Source organism: Toxotes jaculatrix, chromosome 5 (assembly GCF_017976425.1).
Source record: "Toxotes jaculatrix isolate fToxJac2 chromosome 5, fToxJac2.pri, whole genome shotgun sequence".
Classification (NCBI taxonomy): domain Eukaryota; kingdom Metazoa; phylum Chordata; class Actinopteri; family Toxotidae; genus Toxotes; species Toxotes jaculatrix.
The window spans coordinates 23545322-23565962 of record NC_054398.1 but is presented as its reverse complement, the minus strand read 5'-3'; the positions used below and the strand labels follow the sequence as shown (position 1 = coordinate 23565962).

The 20641-nt window shown below is 39.9% G+C and overlaps 2 protein-coding genes across 2 annotated transcripts; one reads left to right on the top strand and one right to left on the bottom strand.

Annotated features, from left to right (window-relative positions):
• The first annotated feature begins 54 nt into the window (after positions 1-54).
• rlbp1b (retinaldehyde binding protein 1b) lies at positions 55-10859 on the top strand. The gene is made up of 9 exons (XM_041038650.1): positions 55-100; positions 2909-2974; positions 4423-4462; positions 6080-6208; positions 6951-7155; positions 7820-7998; positions 8441-8599; positions 9032-9142; positions 9663-10859. Exons 3-9 carry the CDS (start codon positions 4451-4453, stop codon positions 9789-9791), a joined length of 924 nt encoding a protein of 307 aa, XP_040894584.1. The 5' UTR covers positions 55-100; positions 2909-2974; positions 4423-4450; the 3' UTR covers positions 9792-10859.
• A 193-nt stretch (positions 10860-11052) lies between these two features.
• Positions 11053-20641, bottom strand: LOC121182718 (monoacylglycerol lipase ABHD2-like). The gene is made up of 11 exons (XM_041039398.1): positions 20535-20641; positions 20041-20125; positions 19166-19438; positions 17986-18161; positions 17419-17586; positions 16823-17006; positions 16444-16536; positions 15862-15963; positions 15689-15758; positions 15156-15240; positions 11053-13391 (listed from the first exon to the last, which is right to left on the bottom strand). Exons 3-11 carry the CDS (start codon positions 19375-19377, stop codon positions 13165-13167), a joined length of 1317 nt encoding a protein of 438 aa, XP_040895332.1. The 5' UTR covers positions 19378-19438; positions 20041-20125; positions 20535-20641; the 3' UTR covers positions 11053-13164.

Here is a 20641-nt window from a genome sequence, read left to right as displayed (position 1 = left end):
CAGACCAGCTAGTCAGGGTCTGTCACAAACACTGGATCAGCATGTGAAATCAGTGAATGGCACCATGTCCAAATAGGTTACAAAACCCACCACAGTGCAGGTGAGCTGATCCACTATAGCCAATGAATTTGCCAAAAGTGAGAGAGAGTTTAAGATGTTATAATAGGGAGAAGGTATTTTTGGTTGTTTTTCTTCTTTCCGAGCATTCGCATTTAAATCTCAGGGAGTGAAATACTTTCATCCATGTGAGTCATTGAGCTGAAGTGCTGCACAGCTTTATGTGGTGGCTTTATGTGGTATAGGGTTGTACAGGTCTAAAGACGCAGGCGAGATACAAGATTATGATCCACTGGAGTATGTCATTTTGCGTAGAGTAAACATGCAGTACAGTGAGCTGCAGGTGGAGCTGTACATTGTGTTATACTCCATGGTTCTGTAAATGCCTCAACTTCTTAGTTTCTCTCTCAAACCCATGAACACACACATCTAAAGCCTGAACTTGGCCCTGCAGCTCAGGCTATAGGGGGAGAACAGAGTGGAGCATTGTTTGCCCAATCCATCTAATTTTGTTCCCTAAATCTCTTTCTTGAGCAGATCAGGCCCCGATTTAGCAGATTACTGGTCGGCTGCCTGCTCCTTCATCGTTGCATCAGGAGGAAAACGTGTGTCTGTGACGTTAGTGCTAACAGGGTCAGAGGCAGGAAAATGGACGACTTCCTAACATCAGCCAGCTCGAAAGAACAACCTGCTAAAGAGGAAAATATCCACAGGACCTCACATCAGGGGCAAAAGTCATATGTCAGTTTTGAAAGACAGCAGATGGACTATTTCAGCAGCATTCATCTTAGGCTGATGTCCTCCGGGTGGGCAGTGGGAATTTTCATCAGTAAAAAAATTCACTTTTGTGAACAGTGTCTTTCACAGGGTTTTTTGAAGAACAATTATGTTAAGACAGCAATAAATAATAATAATAGGGCAGTTTTGAACTATTTCTACATGCAGCTTGTATTTTAGTTTACATTTTCCTTTCTCCTCCCATTAGGAGTTAGATTGACCTATCAGCTTGCTTGTCACTCCACAGTTCTACAATTATCTTTTGTAGATTTGCAAAGATGTTTACACGCATCTTCAAAGAAGCATAATTCCAACTTGAAAATACATTGTCATATCTAGGGGGAAAAAAATGAAAGGGAGCCCGGCAAGAAAGTGCAACGCAATGCAACCTCATAAGGCAATAGTGCTGCGTTGACCAACCACATTCCTCTGGCCAGAATACACTGTAATTGGCTCCAACGCTGTGTTTCTGCTGTTTATCTTGTGATCGTCCTGATGAGACATAAAAAAGCTGCAGACATGATAACTTACAAAACATCATCCAAATAACATTTCACCCAATGACCATGTTTACAGAATCCTGCTGTATTAACTGTCCAGTGGCTCTGTGTTCATTTGTTTTCATGCACACTTCTTTATTGCTCAACTAAGATTAATCTAGTTGTTGTTTTTTTCAGCCTCACTCAGTTGTGATTAGACATAAAGACTGAGTACGTGTGTGATGTGATGAAGGGCTGATCACGTTATATAAACCTTTACTCTCAGCTGCTAATGCACACAATAGCCCAGAAACACACACACAGACATACACCTCAGTGTGAAGGTGACTGGCACGTGCACAGTGTCATTATGTGCTGTGTGTGCAGATATAATGTGTATGTGAGAACTAATCTGATCACAGGGAATTGTTGCTAGTTTAGGGCCCATGTTTACTGATATGAATGCACCTAAGTCTAAATCCAAATCCTTGTAGCTAAGGTGGTGGTTGTGGGATTGTGTGTGCGTACATATGTGTGTGTGTGTGTGTGTGTGTGTGTGTATGTATATGTGTAGATATTTCTGGTGTATGAAATCCAAGCTTTCCTCCTCAGTCACAATGAAGGATTTCTAGTGTAAAAGACATTAACATTGTGATTTGTGAGACATTCTGAGCGTAGAGCTGCTCTTACACAGTCCAACCTGCTAAGTGTTGTATTTTCCCCCCCCGTTGTGTTTTTCTTGCTTTTCTTTGAAGGGAACTTGAATTTCAGATTGTTAATGTTGCGAAAATGGGAGCGATTTGATGCTAAATCTGGCAGCATCAGGCTAAATTATGCAGAACTTAACTACACTCACTCGTTTTAACTTCAGTGAGCCGACAGAGTTCAGCCATGTTTATTATAAATGGTTTAAAGCGTATTGTTATTAAGATATGTTTTGTTTATTTTTGTTCTTTCAACACAATATAATTATTCAAAGATGAGTCTGGGATGCTTTAAATAGATGAAAATTCATACATAGAAATACACTTGTTTACTTAAGTCCTTGCCATAAACTTGCCAAGTAAGGAAATACTTAAAAGAAATATGTGATATTAATCATATCTTTGAATTTAAGGAAAACTTAGATACTAGAAAGTTATTATTACTGTCAGAAAGTTACACGTTAAGAAAATATCAGCACATGACAACATCACCTTTCCGCCATCATGCCTCTAAACATGTGAAACAGCCTGTGTGAACATACACTCCACCTCTCTTCTCACCCAAGTGTGTTCACGTGGCAGAAATCAAACCCAGTCACAATGGTCACTTCTCACTCCATCCAAGTCTCATTGGAATGCAATCAAATCCCCCCGCGCCCTGAAACCACCTCTTACCTAAAGTGTACATCCAACATTACATCATCTAAAATGTGCCCTGACCCTGCCTCTCAGCATCTCCTGCACCATTGGCCAAAAACCGTCACCATCACTTCCCCCTTGTCCTCCCCCTTCCTCACACCCTCTGCCACTTTTATGCTGATTGAAAAGAAAAAGAAATCTGTTGGGTGTAATCTGGTGTGACGCCACTAATCCCAGCGCTACAAATCATAGGTCCTGTCCACCCTGCTCCACACAGACCCCTGCAACTCCCCACCAGCAACTTCACATCTGCCTCAGGTAAGACTCGACCTCCAATGCTTGAGGCACTACCTGAGCCTCTTTTCTGCCTCTGATGTTGTCCAACTCTTCTGGGTAATACCGTAGTTGTTGAGCAGCAATTTTAACCAGGGACACTTATGTAATATGCAGTGGCATGAAACCAAAATATGTGGACATTTGGCTGCTTTTCATTTCCTAACACTACTTTTTTTTTCCTGTATCTTGTGGTATTTGAGTGCTAAATCTAGCTGAGTGAAGACTGTTTTTAAATCTCACTCAGTAGGTGCATCATGGGACTAACATTGGCAAGGTTCTGAGCTGCGTTCCCACTGTGGTCAAAAATCTGTAAAATGAAAGAGCTCACGAGACTGCAGTTCTGCATTTAAGTGTTTACCAAGTGGCTTTCACCCGTGTTGTAAACTAGATACCTGTAAATCTGATGGCAGTAGTTTTTAGTTGATATACAGGTGCAGTTTAAAAGGTGGAACATGTTTTAGTTTTTCTCAGCTGATGGCATTTCAGGAGCAGTGAGGCTGCAAATTTCAATATGTGGGAGACAGATTAACTTATAATCAGTGTGAGGAGATGCGTCAGTTTGTCTGCACATCAAAACCTAAGTAGTTATCAGATATATAAATGTAACTCAACGATGCACAAGACATTTGAGAATTTCCTTTTGAGGAAATGTTGTAGGAAAAGAAAAATTCATGCTGGATTTGAATATTTTCTTCTGTTTAGTCATTGCCATATTATTTCCTGATTAAGTGAGTTTGGTCTAGTTTATTACAGTGAAAAATGTCCTTCATAGTTTCTCAAAGCCCAGTGTTATGCTTTAAATTTGCTTGTTTTGTCTGACAATGGTCCAAAACCTAAAGATAGTCAGTTTCCAATCACCCTTCCTGACAGATGGGAGGCTGGAACAGGTCACGTTCAGTATCTTTGTTTGATAAACTATTAATTGATCATCAAAACAGGTGCAGTTGAATTTTCTTCTAGTCAACTAATTAATTAATTGCTTGATTATTTCAGCTTTAGATTTAGTATGAGAACAAGAACATACTGCAACAAACAGTGTGAAGAAATGTTTGGTGAAATAAAAGTGAGATTTAAAGAAACATGAATATTAAAGTGGTTGTATATTTTACTGATTCTGTAAAAACACTGAATCTTTAGACACATGGTTATACAGAATGACATGATAGTAAAGAGTTAAAACCTCATCGAGTGTGAGTCTGTTGATTATGAAACGAGACTGTTGACCTTAAATCTCCTGTTAAATCATTCAGAAATGAACAAGTGCTAAATATAGCACAAAGAAGGTATCCTGTGATAGCAGAGAGGGTGGGATGAAGGGGGATTAACGTGGAGAACAGTGTGTCAATTGTTTTTTTTTGTTCGTTTTTTTTTTGTTTTTTTTACTGAGATCCACGTGGATCATGAACTCAGTTTTATCTTCTTCCACACAGTACGAAGCTGATTTAAAGAGCAGAAGACATGGCTGTGGTTGTAAGTATCCAAACTTCTACTTTCTCAAAACTGTTTCAATGGGATTTTGCTCAAAAAAATCTGATCAACGCTGATGTTCTACATAAGTGTCTTCAGACTAAGCTGTAAACAGTGGTGTTGAGGGACGAAGTGGCTGGGTTTGAGTCACACTCCCGTAACAAAATAATGTTCTCCAGGACAAATACCTATTCATCTTCCTATAACATCGACTCAACTGCAGATCAACATTTCTCAAGACCAAAGCTCATTGTTATGGATGCCGTCAACAGCTACAGTAGCCTTAGCTGCTAATCTCTGATCCCTGCCTCAGGCCTACTAGTTGTCCTAACCATGTGTTTACAGGCTTTACTGGACTCATGTGAGGGAGATTAACCAAACACTGAGGCCTATTCATTGTGGTCCTGCAACACTGGTGGACAGGAATATTGGTTCACATGGATTAGACATGTTTTAAACTTCACACTGCACAACCAAGGCTTGTGAGAGAATTACACTGACACGGTGAGGCGTTTTAGCTTTTAAGAGAGAAAGAAGAAGAAGAAAACAACTTGAATCTTCCAAACAGCAGGAAGGAGAACAAGGTTTATCATTTAAGTGTTGACGGCAGATCCAAATAAGTATGGATGTTTCTGTGCTCACAGGGGGACAAAGTTGTGGTGGGCAGAAATTTGTCTTTTTCATACATATTTCCCTGTCTTAGCAGGAAAAGCACAGGTGTATGCTAATAACATTAATGATGCATCTGCTTCATTTTTGTGTGCCACCAGGCCACTGTCGGTCAGCCATGTCACTTATTAAAGCTGTGGCACTGGCACAGCTAAACAGTTTGCATCTATCATTAATGATATTAATTACACCTGTGCTTGTCCTATGATGAAATGTCCACTGTAAAAACATCAAAAGTGCAACAGCAAACTGTGAACTTTCAATCCACAGAGAGCTGTGCAAAGACTGGTATCTGCACCATGTCATTAACTGAAGCTTAACTTTAACTTCAGTCATTAAAAATCCAAAAACAGCAGATATCTGGGTCTTAACCACCAGGACTCACTCGGTCCTGGTGGTTAATAGTAATGTTGAAAACTGATTTGTAGGCTTGTTCTCTTGTTCTTCAGTCAAATATTTACTGATTTAAATCACTTCATTCTGGATAGTATTTTATTGAGGACGAATTCTTGTATGACTACTTGGGTTTGGACATCATCTTACATTTGAAAAGTACGGCTTCTGTTATTCAATGAAAGAGGCTCCATGGGTTTTCTGATGTGTGATATTGGGCTATATAAATAAAATCGACTTTACTTTTGTACCATAATGTTTTGTATCTCTCACAGTAAAATACCATTTTGATGATGTATAGAAGATTTTCGAATAACACTTGGTTATATTTTATGTCATCCAATGTAATTGATATTATTGGTTACACCAGTGCCTTTCCTGCTTTGAAAGAATTTGAAAAAATATAAAAATCTGCACCATGAAATAAGACGAATTACCAGTCAAAAAAGTGTACCAAAACTCTAAATCAGAAACACACAAACAAGCAGTGCTATATGTTTGTGTCTGCAGATTATTGGATGTTTTCCATTGCTTTAATGCCACCTTCTCTCTCTTCAGAGCGGAACATACCGTATGGTGTCAGAGGAGGAGCAGGCTCTCAGGGCTAAGCTGGAGCGTCTCACCGTCAAGGACCACGGGCCAGTGTTTGGACCCTGTGCCAACCTGCCAGACCACACCAAGCAGAAGGTACCGAGACAAACAAACCTCTTCCAGGGATGGTGTGGGTTTATCTGACTTTCTTATTTCTTTCTCTGCGCTTGTTCAGGTGGGATGACTTACACCTTTATCATTATAATCAATATATAATCTCAAAGTCTGGTCACTTAATTTCCAGTTTAGCTCAGCAAAATTCAACACCAGCAGAGGTCTAATTAGCCAGAATAACTGAAAATGCCTGTGTGGGTTTGTGGGATCTTTTAACACTTTAATCACTGTTCTTGATGGGTGATATATTAAACTGCATGAAACTGTATAATAAAAATATTCACATAATCATTATTTACTAATAGAGGTTAGTTATTGTTCTATTATTATTAGGAAACAGGGTAACTAAGACTCCCTGACTAGCAAACATTTGCAACATGCTAGCTTTCCAGTACAGGCACGCTTTCCAGGCCAGCTTATTATTATATCTCTCTGCTAAAAGATCACACGAGCTATGTCAGTGTCAACGGGAAATTTGGCCAGGGCAAACTTAAACTCTCCCCCAAAAGAAAATGGAAGAGGGCCAGTGCCTGATGGTCCACATATTCAAATATCAAGATAAAAAGAAAGACTGTTTTACGCAGCTTGAAGTTACTGTATTCTTAAAGTTACGTTCTCTGAAATTATAAACTTTTCATTTACCTTTCTGACACCGAGCTGTATGAAATCAAACGAATCTAATTGTAAAATGTGCTCTAACTGTCTGGTCTGGCTCCCCCTGCAGGCCAAGGACGAGCTGAATGAGACAGATGAGAAGCGAGTGGCTGCGGTGAAGGAGCTGCGAGGAATAATCAAAGAGAAGGCAGATGGAGGTGATGATCTGGCCAAGGGGGTGCAGGACACCTTTGGGGACAAACCAGACAGTTTGCTGGTCCGCTTCATCCGTGCCAGGAAGTATGACGTGCTCAGAGCCTTCGAGCTTATGAAGGGTATGTGAGGAAGCTGAACGGTTTAAAGTGGCAGACTTACTGACAGAATTTTTCCTCCTCTGTCCATAAAAGCTGTGTTTATGTGAGAAAAACTGAATCTCCGGGATTCAATCTAAAATATGAGAAAGAAACAGTAAACACTGCCACTCTGAATGGATCATAATGTCGTTTTTGTCAAAATCTCTCAAGCTGTGATTCTACACGTGATTGACAGCCATACAAATAAAGGGACAGACACTGAGTTATAGCTCCCCAACAACTGCTAATTTTCAAAGAAAAGAAACTAACAGGCTTCAAATGACACAGGCTTTTGAAGGTTTATACCAGTGTAAATATTGAATTGATAATTTTCATAATTTCAGTTATTGCAGATGTTTGCCAGGGTGAAAAAAGGCTTTAAAACAGCATTTAGGTTATCATGAGACACTAAAACTGCCTGATTAAATGCTTTTAGATGTATTAGCAGTACCTTTTCATTAATAGTATAAACTCTAAAATTTGCAATTAGGATTTAACAAATGAAAGTACCATTACATTAAAATGAAAACAGTTACTCCATAGCTGCTAGAGGAACTGATATCATAGTGGCAGTGCATAAATGGAACAGTGTTTGATACCAAAAAAATCCCAAATTCCTAGAATCTGCTCTGGTGTCTCTATCCAGGCTACGTGCGTTTCAGGAAGGATTACCCCGAGCTGTTTGAGAATCTGACCCCAGAGGCCGTACGCAGCACCATCGAGGCCGGCTACCCCGGTATCCTGCAGAGCAGAGACAAATATGGCCGTGTGGTTCTGCTTTTCAACATCGAGAACTGGGACTACGAGGAGATCACCTTCGATGAGGTGAGAAGTGCCGGGTGACCACAAATACACAATGCACGAGGGAAAGGATATTTCCAAACTCATTTTTGTTCAAATGGGTACAAAGATAGTAGATCTTCCTTTTTTTTGTTTGTTGCACCAATCTGAACTTCATGACGTCATAAATGTTTTCCTTACTATCCCATCCTTCAAACATTAACACGAGATATCCCTAAGGTTTTAAACTTGGGTGTGTTTTTTAATTTTAGGTAAATTCTTTTTCTGGCTTGTCCACAAGAATTAGTTTTACTTGAAACAGGTTAAATTATCTTCACTAATAAACATGATGGTTGTGTGTGTGTGTGTGTGTGTGTGTGTGTGTGTGTGCGTGTGTGTGTGTGTGTGTGTGTGTGTGTGTGTGTGTGTGTGTGTGTGTGTGTGTGTGTGTGCGTGCGTGCGTGCGTGTGCGTGTGTGTGTGTGCAGATCCTACGAGCCTACTGTGTGATCCTCGAGAAGCTGCTGGAGAACGAAGAGACTCAGATCAATGGGTTCTGCATCATCGAGAACTTCAAGGGCTTCACCATGCAGCAGGCGTCAGGGATCAAACCCACTGAGCTCAAGAAGATGGTGGACATGTTGCAGGTGGGAAAACAATTCTCACCCTGGACTCATTAGTTATTACACACATTACCCGGTAGGATATATTAGTAATGCAGAGATGAAAACTGCCAAATGTGCATTTGGTTTTCGAATAGCTTAACTTTTTATACCCTAATGGTTAAAAGTCTGTGGCTAGGTACTTGAGGTAAGTAGAAAATATGGTTTGGATTTCTTATTCTTTCAGTATTCCTCACAGAAGAAAGTGTCCTGTCTGGTTTCAGTTTGCAGGTTAGACAGTCACATGTGTTCTAACATCCGGGTGCCACTAATAAGGCATTTAACCTCGAACTGTTCCAGAAGAGCTGCTGCTGAAAAGAAATGTTTACGGAAAGTCTTAGTACTCCACTTTTTGGCCTTCTACTCTCTGCAGGACTCCTCTCCACTGAAGGTTTCTTACTTTTTCTTTTCCACCAGGATTCATTCCCTGCCCGTTTCAAAGCCGTGCACTTCATCCATCAGCCGTGGTACTTCACCACCACCTACAACGTGGTCAAACCACTCATGAAGGGCAAGCTGCTAGAGAGAGTGAGTTTTACAAAGTTTGATTCAATAATAATGATAACACTATAACTCAAACTACCGCTGCGTCTTCCTACCCTCTTTCAGCCTGTGAGAGGTAATCATGATAGGAAGCAGTCGAAACTGGTTTCAGTGCTGCACTTACATAAAATGCAAGTTTTGTTTGAGCGAGATGGGAAATAATTAAAGCACACAGAACAGAAATTTATGTTTTACTGTTTCATTTAAATAGTGTGCTGGTTTAAAATCTTTCATGTGACATTGCTTTGATTGCTGTGATTTCACATGCTTTATATTAGTGTTGTATTTTGTCAAAGCAGACTTTGAGCTGCTGACTCTAATAAACATAGTACCCAAAATGCCACTTTTAAACTGTCTGCTTAGTAGGGGATTTATGGAGTATTTCCACCTCAGGTTATTATAGATACCAACTCAAATTAAATTACCCCTCATTTCCAAATTGAATAAGTGGGTGCTGGAAGCGCACAGTCTCAAATGACTCTAACAGCTGCTGTCCTTGCCCTAGGTGTTTGTCCATGGAGACGAGCTGGAAAACTACTATAAGGAGTTTGATGCTGACATCCTTCCATCTGACTTTGACGGAAAAGGTCCCAAGTACGACGGCAAGGCCACATCGGCCAAGCTGTTTGACTAAATATCCTCCATCCCTTTACCAAACAGGCGAAAAGCCATTATATATATATAAAAAAATAAATAAAACATAAACTGTGGAGACTCAAAGCCCAATCTAGCTGTGTGGTTGTAGAAAACAAGTTATGAATGAAAATCATGAGTGTGTGAGAAGTTCAAGTGATGTTGTTTACCAGAGGTCCAGATAAAGCACAATTAAACAGGACTGACATGGTCTCCTGTACACTCACTCTTCAGTCATTACCGTTTTAGACCATGAATGACAGAGTGCATATACTTTACAAACTTGCAGATCGCTTTCCAAAGCATATTAAGATTTTAAGGATAATTTCCCGTACTTTCAAACAACCACTGATTTGATTTCATACCAATGTAGTGTGAAAATCAAACTTTTTAGTCTTAAAATTGGCTTGAAATAGGTTCATCGTTAAGCAATTTTGTGCAGGAGCTGTTTTGATGCTTCCTTGTTGTTGTGTTCAGAGTTTGCTGGGAAACAGCAAACACATTTACATGATTATTTTCACAGTGGAGATTTTTATTTTTCCACTGATTCACAAACGTGATCTAAGACTTTCCTAAAAGCTGCCAACAAGGAAGAGTTTTCAAAACAATGCATGCTCACAACTGCCTAACTGTAACTTTAAAAATAAAGACGACCCAGTGTTCACAGTGGTGGATTACCTATCGTATGCAAATTTCAAGTCTTTACAAGTTGATTGAAGTCTCATATGATTCAGGTCATATTTAATCTAAAAAGGCATGGTTTGGGAAATCAGTTTGTGAAGTGAATCTGCAAAAAAATGCAAAAGCACCAGTATGATTCTTTGACCATTCAGATACATTAAAGTCTTTAAAAAGTCATTTCACATGGAACAAAAATGTAAATTGTTTATTCAAGCTTCAGCTTTGAACAACCGACTGAGATTTTCTGTCTCTGTTGAGTTGTGCTTTGCTTGAACTACAGTTCACCCACACAGCTTGTTGTAACACTGGCAGGCCCCAGATCTCTCAGCTTCCACTCTCTGGTCCCCGTCTCTCCTTGAAGTGCAAGGCTGATATTCCAACAAGTGCCTGTCTCTCGTGTTTTTTAGATTGTTCTTCAATATGAACATTATTAAGTTTTACCCATTGTGCTACCTGGTGCACCAATAAGAATGTCAATAAATGTACAATAAACTGTAAATAAATATAAGTTGTAGTCTCTGTATTAATCTACAAACTGAAAAAAGGAAAGCCTGGATCAGGTTCAAATAAACAGACGTAAATGTTTGTGAAAAATAATTTTTAATGGATGAGTTCAAATATGACTCAAGGCTGCATGCCACATCAGAACAAAACACATTATGATCAGACTGTACATGTTACACCCATATGCTCATACATACAATATTGTCATACAGTACAATAGGAACTGTAATGACAGTAAAGTGCAGGCAAGTCCACATGCTGGTCAGGACATATTGCACATACAGACGGAGTACTGGTGCTGTTGAAGTCTGGATTCTGCTCCAAAGGGCAGCTAGAGAATTGCTGTATTAAATCAGATGGCTGAAATGTTGATTAATAAGTCACGCATTCATTTGGGTGGAGTCGACCACGTTTACACTTTTAAACAATGTCTGACAGGATGTTACTCACTGATTATTATCAAAACAGACACGTCATAGGCCCTTCTTCAAAATGCTAATGAAAAAAGGCCAGAAAACAAAAAGAATTGCATATAAAAAATATTTGCCTGAAATCTTTGTCAGTACATTGCTCATAGAAATATCATGAGACACAGACGTAAGTTTGGTGTGGTAGTTTTCTGTTTTCACGAAAGGAAAATTTTCATGATCTTTTCTGCTCCATTCACTATATTTGTTATGTACTTTATTTATTATTTAATTGTTTTACATGGCAAACTCCACCCATCTGGTATGTAGCAATAAGCAGCTTATGAACTTAGCAATTAGCCTTTGTTTAAAGTGTTGTCTAACATAAGATCTCCACTGTATTTGAGCCATGTGACTTTAATAGGCGTGAGGCCAAATGCAGCAGAATCATTAAAAATGACAAAGTTAAGTTGCAAAATTACAAAATTAACCTTCTTTTTACTGAAAAGTGAGAAGTGCTTTGGTCCATTTGTTTGGTAAGTGCATAAACACTGGATTTCTCATTTTATGCACTTACTGTTTATGTCCCAGTTGCACTCTCTTTTCTGCTGTCATATTTGTAAACACAGTTTGATGCAGTTCTGTCCTGAAAATATCCAAGAATCTTCTGCACTGGTTTGTACACGTATCAAAGGACATTTACTAATCCATGTAAACAGCAGCATTTATTCTATGGCAGGAGACATCGCTGTAACAGCTGCTGTTTTCTACTTGTTTTTGGATTCTGTCGGGAAATTCATGGAATGGGTCAAACTGACCTTGAGAGATACAGTGTTCGGAGCACATTGTTAAAGGTAGTTTGTATAAAAACCCCATGTTTCTAATCAACAACAAAGAACTGACTGTTAGAAAAGCTTTATTCAATAAAAATAACGACCGTTTCTGTCTGAGTTTTTGTTTTTAAAACTCCTACACCTCTTTAAAAAACGAGACTGATGTGTCAAAATGAGCAAAATCATGCCTCAAAATATATAAATAAACCAAAGCGGCTGTTATTTAACAGGAAGCTCTTGCAGTACACCAGCAGAATTCTCTCAGTGGAAACAAGCAAGATTGTACCAAAGATCTTTTATAATACAGTTCAAGGAAATTAAAACCACAGTTTGAACACAACAGATGTCATTCTGAGCTTTAACGGCAGCTGGAAATCACCACTGTAAACAATGAATCATGTCATACTGCATCAGAGGCAGGTCAATGATTCACGAGAAGCCAAAACTCAAATCTGTTACAGATTCACGTTTATATAAAGGCACTTAAGTCTGGTCGTGAACTTTGCAACTTAAATTCCGAAAGATTTTTTTAAATAGATAACCATGATATGCAGATAAACATGTCTGATGTGGGGCATCAGTTAAGATTTCAGGCTTAAGACTGGTTGTCTAAAACAGCGGCTCCTCCAAGCAATTCAAGAAGCAACAGCAGCCAACAAACCAGCAGAGGGCAAACTATTGTTGCATCGGAGGAAGGAACAATTCAGTGTGGGGTCAGATTGCACTCACAGGTTTGATTGTTACAGTAAGTTTTAATCTCTTTTTTTTTTTTTTTAGCCACTTTCACTCAGCCTGCTTTGTCTAATCCATCTGGTGATTTCCTACATTTCCCAGAAGTACTTAATTAACTGTGAAGGCATTAGTAGCAAAGTAGAGCAAACATAAAGGGCTGATGTGTACCTGTGCGTCTGTTGTTTTGTCTCCAAGCACGTGATGTATGTAAAATACGTTACCCACTGAGTGTTACCCTTGTGCTCTGCAGGCAGGAGTTTATGTCCTGGTTTTTGCTCCTCCGACAGGCTGGCCTGTTCTTCACCCAGTGGCAGATGGCGTCGGTGTACTCGACTATGACCTTGTCCATCCAGGTGAGGGGTTGAGGGAACAGCACGGCTCCCTCGAAGAAGCCCATGTGGCCTCCATGTTGGGTCAGAGCAAATATCACATTGGGCATCTTCTCTGGAGAGACAGAAAGAAGGAGAGGTAAGATGATTGACTTATTTTTTTCCCTCAGCAGTATTTTCTGTTTAAGTGGGGTAACAACTAAGCTAGTGCCGGCCCATTCATCTTTCATAACATCTGACACATAGTAGAGGTACAGTGTCTATAACAAGAAAAAAAGTTGGGGAAGTCTGGGTTTTTTGTGTGTGGGTGCTGTATAAACTACTGACGTAGTAGTCTGACAGTCTTTATCGATAAGCATCTCCAGCCATTTGGTAACTAAAGGTGCCTCGGTGTTGTTGGTGTGAGGGTAAATAATCAAACTCCCTTATTTAGAACGAGGAGGTATTTTTAAAATGGCTCAGTGACTGACTGTGAGGTCAGTGGTCAAGACGTTTGGTTTCCCCACAGACTTACGTCATCCTCCTTCCCCTTATTCTACACCATTTTTTTTGTTTTGTACACACATACACACATACACAACCACTCAAACACTAAAGTCGCTCCCCCGTTCAACTACATAATAGGAAATTCTGCAAGGCCTTAAACCCCAAAAACGTGTGGCAGAGAACTGAATATTGTCACCAAAACAATCTTCAAGATCTGTTGTCCAAAATGCCACATTTTCAAGAATATATATATATTTAGTTTGCAGACTGATGGTTAAATAGCAGATGGCTATAGATCAGTTATAAGGAATTAGTAAGAACAACTGTTGGGTAGCCAATTGGGCAATGAAGCAAACAATTTACGAGAAAACACTAAAATCCTAAGTGTCCATGTTTCCTTGAAGTAGAGGACGAGTCTAGTATTTCACTTGTCAAGGTCTGAGTCATTAATTTACACACACAGAGGCCAGTGCATGTTGTGCACCTACTGAGGCAAGACAAGGCTACAAGCTGTGGCCACAACCACACACACACACACACATACCCATCCACCCACACACACACACATACACACACACACACACCCTGCTCTATATATATAATCCAACAGCCCAGGCAGATCACATGGCCCTGAAAAATTCAACAAGACTGTCTGGGCTGGGCGGTGTTGAATAGATAGCTACGACAAGACTTTATCAACACTTAAGACTCTGGTTCCACAGTTCGGCTCCAGAGGAAGGACAACAGGTTGATTCACTCTGAGTTTATGTCACTGTGAGGACAATGTGTTTCTGTTGTAGTCATCGCTCTCTAGGAAACACCCAAAATATCCAAAAAAAAAACAAAAACAGCCTCATAGCAACAGCTCAGTTAACTCTACACATGCTGCTGCATAATTAGATTGAATAATACTTTCAAATTAATGTTTTTATGATGTTTTAATGGCTACAATTCATCATTAATATACATACATTACTGTTTTATCAATGCTGACCTATTTTCTGATTGGGGAAGATGTTTTGAAAAGTGATTTAACATTCTTTGTCACTTTATCATGAGACCCATGATGAAGAGTCTTCTACTAAAACATGATGGTTTTAATGCACCAATGAAAATGAAGGATTAGCTGTTTTTTTTTTCCAGTATTCAAACCATTGATTTTCCTTTCCAATGTGGTCACTATTACTAAAAATGTACTTTGGGGAATTATAACGAACCTACTTTGAATCTCAATTTAAAACCACATGATATATTTGATATTACTGTATTTCATTAATCACTTTAAATTATGACCAACGCAATTAATGATAGTTACAGAGGCCTTCACATAACACCTTCTAATTACATTCCATTAACAGACACTGATGAATGAATCATGGCAATAAATACAAACCTGTGAGTGTGCGTGGAATAGCCAGTAGTGACTGATGAACTAGCGGGTCGTCTGAGGAGTTTACCAGGAAGAGAGGCACAGTGACCTGGACAAGAAACAGCAGTTTGTTTATTAATGACCTTGTAAGGCCTGGTTACACACTGTTTCTGCTGTGGGAGTATTAGTAGAAGATGTTTTAGTAGAGGGTCAGTCAGTGTAGAAGTTATACAAGCAAAATTTCTGTTACTGCCACCGGTAGTAGATGCAGCAGTAATAGCAGATGTAATAGTATTAGAAGTAGTAGCTGTGGTAGGGCTGGTAACTTAACAGCAGAATTTGTATATATTTAACTCCCTGATTCAGGTGAATACTTTGACAGATTGATAGGCTTGTACGCCTTCTTTCTGAGAGTTAAATGTGAAAACTGATGCCTCTCTCACTCAATGAAGAGTAAACAGATGGCAGGTGATTTAACTTAGTATAAAGACTGGAAACAGACTGAAACAGCTAGCAAGTAAAAAGAAAAATATGCTTCCCAACCTCTGCACACTTACTTTGTGGATGTAGTGCACACAGCTCTCCTTCTCGTAGTACTCCTTCAAGGAGCTGTATCCGTGGAATTTTCTGCAGGACAAATTGTGTGATAACATCAGTGACAGAGATAAGTTGTAGAGTTTGGAGCCGCCGTTAGCTGCCCAATGAAAATCAAAATCCAAGAAGATTTCACCTCATAATACTGTCATCAATCTGCATCAGAGATGTGGCGGCACACAGTCTGCTCAGGTCTGCATCGCCAATGTTGCTGGGGCTCATGTCCAGCAAACTGTTCCTGTTGAACAGAACAATAAAGGTTTTTAGACAAATCAGGGTAGGAAGCTAAATCTTTGTTTGGCTGGCAATCCCTAACACCCGCCTGACCTTTTTTTATAATGGAGCACATACTCCAAATCAAAGCTAATGGAATTGAGACTTTTATATAACACCTTTAGCCTAATTTTTCAGCACTTGGTTGACTAGAAATAATTTCTTGTCCACAGACAGACGGTACAGTGTCAAGAGACTACTGGATCTTATGGATGTTAATCCTTTGGAAAAAATGTATGCAGCGCAACAACACAGTACATCTAAAAGAAAGCATTTAGTTGCTTTCTGACACACACACCCTAGACTTTAAAGCAAAACTGCATTTTGTACTGTTGAATTTGAGTTTACAACTGATTCATACACAGCTGAATTTAAACAAAGAAGTTTCTCCAGCAGCTTTAACTGTTGATCTGTAACTTCAGAAACTGTTGTTGTGTTTCTCCACCTGTGCGACAGGATGAGCTTCTTCATGTTGTCTGCTAACACAAAGTTGTAGAGCCTCCGGCACTGGTCCCACTGAAGGAATGTTTCCTGAGCCCTGAACACACAAACACCTGAATGCAGCAAAGAAATACACTACGGAAGAAAAACATTCAAGCTTGACCAGTTTGACAAACCAGGACCAGTTTTTATAATAACATATAACAAAAATAACACTGAATGACTATGTGTTATATGTTATAATTACATATAGCACATAGTCATTCAGTGTTAGTTTAGAACCGCAGCTGAAACTGAAGCACCACTCCTGTGTCCTTATCTATACATTCTCAATCATTTCCAATCCTGGTTCTGTTCATTTGTTCTTCCTTCAGTCCACCTACCTGAGGGCGCTGTACCCCTGACAGACGCTGACACAGCACAGCACTCGGTCTTGGTTTGATCGGTTCTCACCCAGGAACTTACAGACGATGTTTCCCCCAAGACTGAAGCCCACAACCACCAGCAGCGTCTGGGGGAAGGCCCGTTTGATGTAGCCCACCATGGCCGCAAACTCCCAGGTACAACCTAAATGAAAGACAGACACTTTAACCACTGTGTAGCAGTTATGTGTGACTTTAGATAAGAAGGTCAAATAATTTAGTTTTAATTTACCCCCCCGTTCTATGATATTTATTTGTTTTCACTTTACAGTATAATCATATTACTGCCTGGCATGTCTTTTGTGAAATCACTTTGTGTTATACAAATAAAGTTATTCTTATCATTATCATTATTATTATTATTATTATTATTATTATTATTATTATTATTATTATTATTATTATAGCTCTTTACAAGCCCTTGGTTCATGTGTAATTAACAGCATCAAGTTAAAGAACCAGCATCAAAAATACAATGAAGGTAACTTCGCCCCCGGTGTTAGTTACAATAACTGTCTTTCTGAGTCCCCGACCATCATGGGGTATTCCCTCTTTACCGTAGGTGAACATGCGCGGCGAGGTGAGCTCCATGTTGGGCAGGGCTCCCAGGTGGTTGAGGACGGCACAGCGGTAACCCTGCCGCTGGGAGTAATCCACAAAGGTCCGAATGTAGTTCTTCTCGCTATGGTTACCGATCCCAGGGCAGATTACCATGGTAATATCATCTGACAGACACACAAGAGGGCATACATGCACAAACTTAGAAAGTGGAGTCATGTGTGGGTGTAAAGGTGGGTGTTATGTGTTGATTTAATTGGCTGCTGAAATGTATGGCATTTTCCCACAAGGGAGTTCATTAGTGGTCTTTCTGCTCGTGCATGCTGTAGTATGAGCTGCTTGTTGTTTGAGGCCATGTTTGCTCACGATCCAAACCAGCGCAAAAAACTCAGGAGGAAAGACACAAAAATGAAAACAGATTAACAAAATAATGATTAGTGATGTCTTTGTCAAAAAAAAAAGAACTTTAAAAGGTCAGCAGCTGTGTGACTGAATCCTGAGCATGCAGTAAATCCAAAGCCAACTGCTCTGGTGCTTGACCATGTATACCAGTATTTGCCTCTGACCTCCTGTGCTGTGGTCTCCAAGTGGTTCAAAGAGGTCAAAGGTCGCTGTGGCTCCATCTGGCATAGGGAGGAACTTGCGGACCCCGCAGGGTGTTGGAGTGTTGACACGTCCCATCTTGCCATACAGGACTGTCTGGATGTGGCCGCTCTTCCCCCACAGCAACGGAGGAATGTATCTGCAGAGAAGAACAAGCTCCATATTATATAACACAGATGTAAACTCTACCCTGAAGACGTTTCAGCACAGTCTTAGTGAAGATTATCAGCACACAGCCACACATGCCACTCCAGCCATGAGAGGTGGCACACAAATCCACAGCCGCTGTCAGTCATTTAACAGACTAGCCCAGCCAGCTGAGGTGGATTTGAAGATGATTGCATATTTGTAGTTGACATTTTCATATCACCAAATCACCTTATTCCCATGTACTTTTAAATATTACACGTCAAAGTCTGGCTCCAGAGGGAACTGTCAGTGTTCAAGTTGCATTGTGGGTAATGTAGGAGCCTGGTTAGGACAAGGCATGTGTGGAATGCAAAAGACGATACCTCTGGTTCTGCTGTGTCAATTTTTCAGGCAGAAGGCAGCTCGTACGATCACTACCAACAGGTGAGTTACCAAACTCTGTTCTATACTAATAACTGCTGCTTACGTTTTTTAATTGATACTGTGAATTTGCTTTTAAAAATTGGTTTGATAATCAGCTCTTTTATTGGAGGAATAGTTTTGCCAGATGTGTTGCTTGCAGGGTTTGTCTTGGTATTTTATTGACCTTTATTATCAACTGATTAATCCTTTTGTCTATAAAATGTCATAAAATAGTGCAAAGTGTCCATTATAACTTCCAAAAAAGAGGTGATATAATCCAAAATGCTAGTCTAAATTGACTAACAGTGCAGATATGTTATCACTTCTTTTCATAACAGCCAATGAAAAAATCCAACCAAGTCAAGTCAACCTCACAGTATCTCTAAGTCAAGGCACTATGAGTTCACTGTTAGTGGTTATAAGATACGTGTCTGCTTGTAGGCTTATACTGTTAACTAACCAGCTAATCAGGTAGAAATTAAGATAATGCCAAAAACATGTGACTCTCATATCTCAGGTGATCAAGACTCAACTCCCAAATCAAGTCATCAGTGTTCCAAAACTTTAAACCAGACAAAGAGAAACACTCACTCTTTGGTCAGCATCGGGCAGGATTTGAGCAGGTAGCGGCTGAGCGGTGTGTCCTGGTAGGTGACCTCAGGAGGAGCTGTAGGACTCTTCAGGTTCAGACAGCGGACAATGACGTACAGGACCGTTGCCACTGCTGCCAGTTTCATGCCATCAAACATGGCAGGCAGCTCCGAGCCAAACGTGTGCACGTCATCATCACTGAGCGTCGCCATTGTAGATATGGGAGAAGACCATCTACTACTGTTTTTGGAGGTTTCTACCTGACAACAGCTCCTGACAAAAAACAAACAAAAAAAACATGTAAACCTCTAATGCCTTCAATTTTTTTTTAAATTTCTCTGTGTTAATCTATCTCAGAGTAAACTTGTTCCCAGTGATAACATGGGCAAATAAAGGAACGCCTTTACATTAAATCTCTTGAAGTCTTTGGAGCCACTGAGTCACAAAGAAGTGAGCTGAGCACTAGAAATTCTCTTTTATATTAAATGAGTATAAAACTGTTAAACTCATGGACATTTCTGACTCTGACTCTTCTCAGCAAATGCACGCTCACTTTTGAGAGCTGCTAGCCCTAAAAATAATGTCTGTAGTCTGCTGTCAGTGGGAAGTTTTGGTTTCTCCTAATGATCAAAAGACTGTGTCAGAATCTGTCGTCTTGCAAACAGATCCTCTGAAGCACACTTGCAATTTCTGGCGCAAAATTTAGAAATAATGGCTCTTGGTACAAAATATCAGGTATTGGATGTTTTAGTCCAAAAGCACTGATACTAATTATGACCATCAGAAACTCGTGTTGAGCAATTTCCTCCGCAGACTTTGCATGTTGGTATTAACCAGCAGAGACACCTCCGGTTGACATGAACTGTTTTACCCACCTTCCTGTCTTTCTGATTTTGAAGAAAGAGACGTGGTTTCAGTTCCTCCTTGTTTAACCCAGAGTCTAATGATGCTCACTCAGTGCTGGAAAACACACAGAAAAGCAACACCCACTGAATTCAGAGATAACAAAAAGTAAACAAACAAACAAACAAACAAACAAAAAACATCAAAAAACATGATGCCTTTGGCTGTTACAGCATATTGACATGCATTTATAATGTATGAAAGACAAAACCAGAACGACAACAACTAGAATATGACATAACAGAACAGAGCAAAGAGCCCGTTGTGTTTCTTTAGCTAAAATAAGAGCCACAGCATCTGTCTCCTGGTCTTAGTTTCTTGCTCTGTTTTGTTTTGTCACTCAGGTAAAACTGTTCCTGTGTGAGGGCGGAGGGACTCTTAAGACTTTAAACCCATAAACACAACACGGACTTTACAAATAGTACTGAACATTTTTTAAGTATAAGAAAAAGGTTTTCGGTCCTACCATCATGTTTTTTATGTCAGTCGGATCCACCTAGAGTTGAGCTCCGTCTCTGGCCACCGTCCGCACACAACAGAGGCGCTGACTGACCCGCACGGAACTCAGGGTAC

What these genes read in the sequence shown, in the direction of transcription:
- rlbp1b (XM_041038650.1), top strand. An exon ending in AGCCTTCGAGCTTATGAAGG is followed by an intron (nt 7,156 to 7,819) that starts GTATGTGAGGAA and finishes GTCTCTATCCAG; the next exon opens with GCTACGTGCGTTTCAGGAAG. An exon ending in AGGAGATCACCTTCGATGAG is followed by an intron (nt 7,999 to 8,440) that starts GTGAGAAGTGCC and finishes GTGTGTGTGCAG; the next exon opens with ATCCTACGAGCCTACTGTGT.
- LOC121182718 (XM_041039398.1), bottom strand. Translation starts at nt 19,377, where the DNA reads ATGGCGACGCTCAGTGATGATGACGTGCACACGTTTGGCTCGGAGCTG. An exon ending in GCCGCGCATGTTCACCTACG is followed by an intron (nt 17,007 to 17,418) that starts GTAAAGAGGGAA and finishes TCTTTCATTTAG; the next exon opens with GTTGTACCTGGGAGTTTGCG. An exon ending in GTGTGCACTACATCCACAAA is followed by an intron (nt 15,241 to 15,688) that starts GTAAGTGTGCAG and finishes TTTCTTGTCCAG; the next exon opens with GTCACTGTGCCTCTCTTCCT.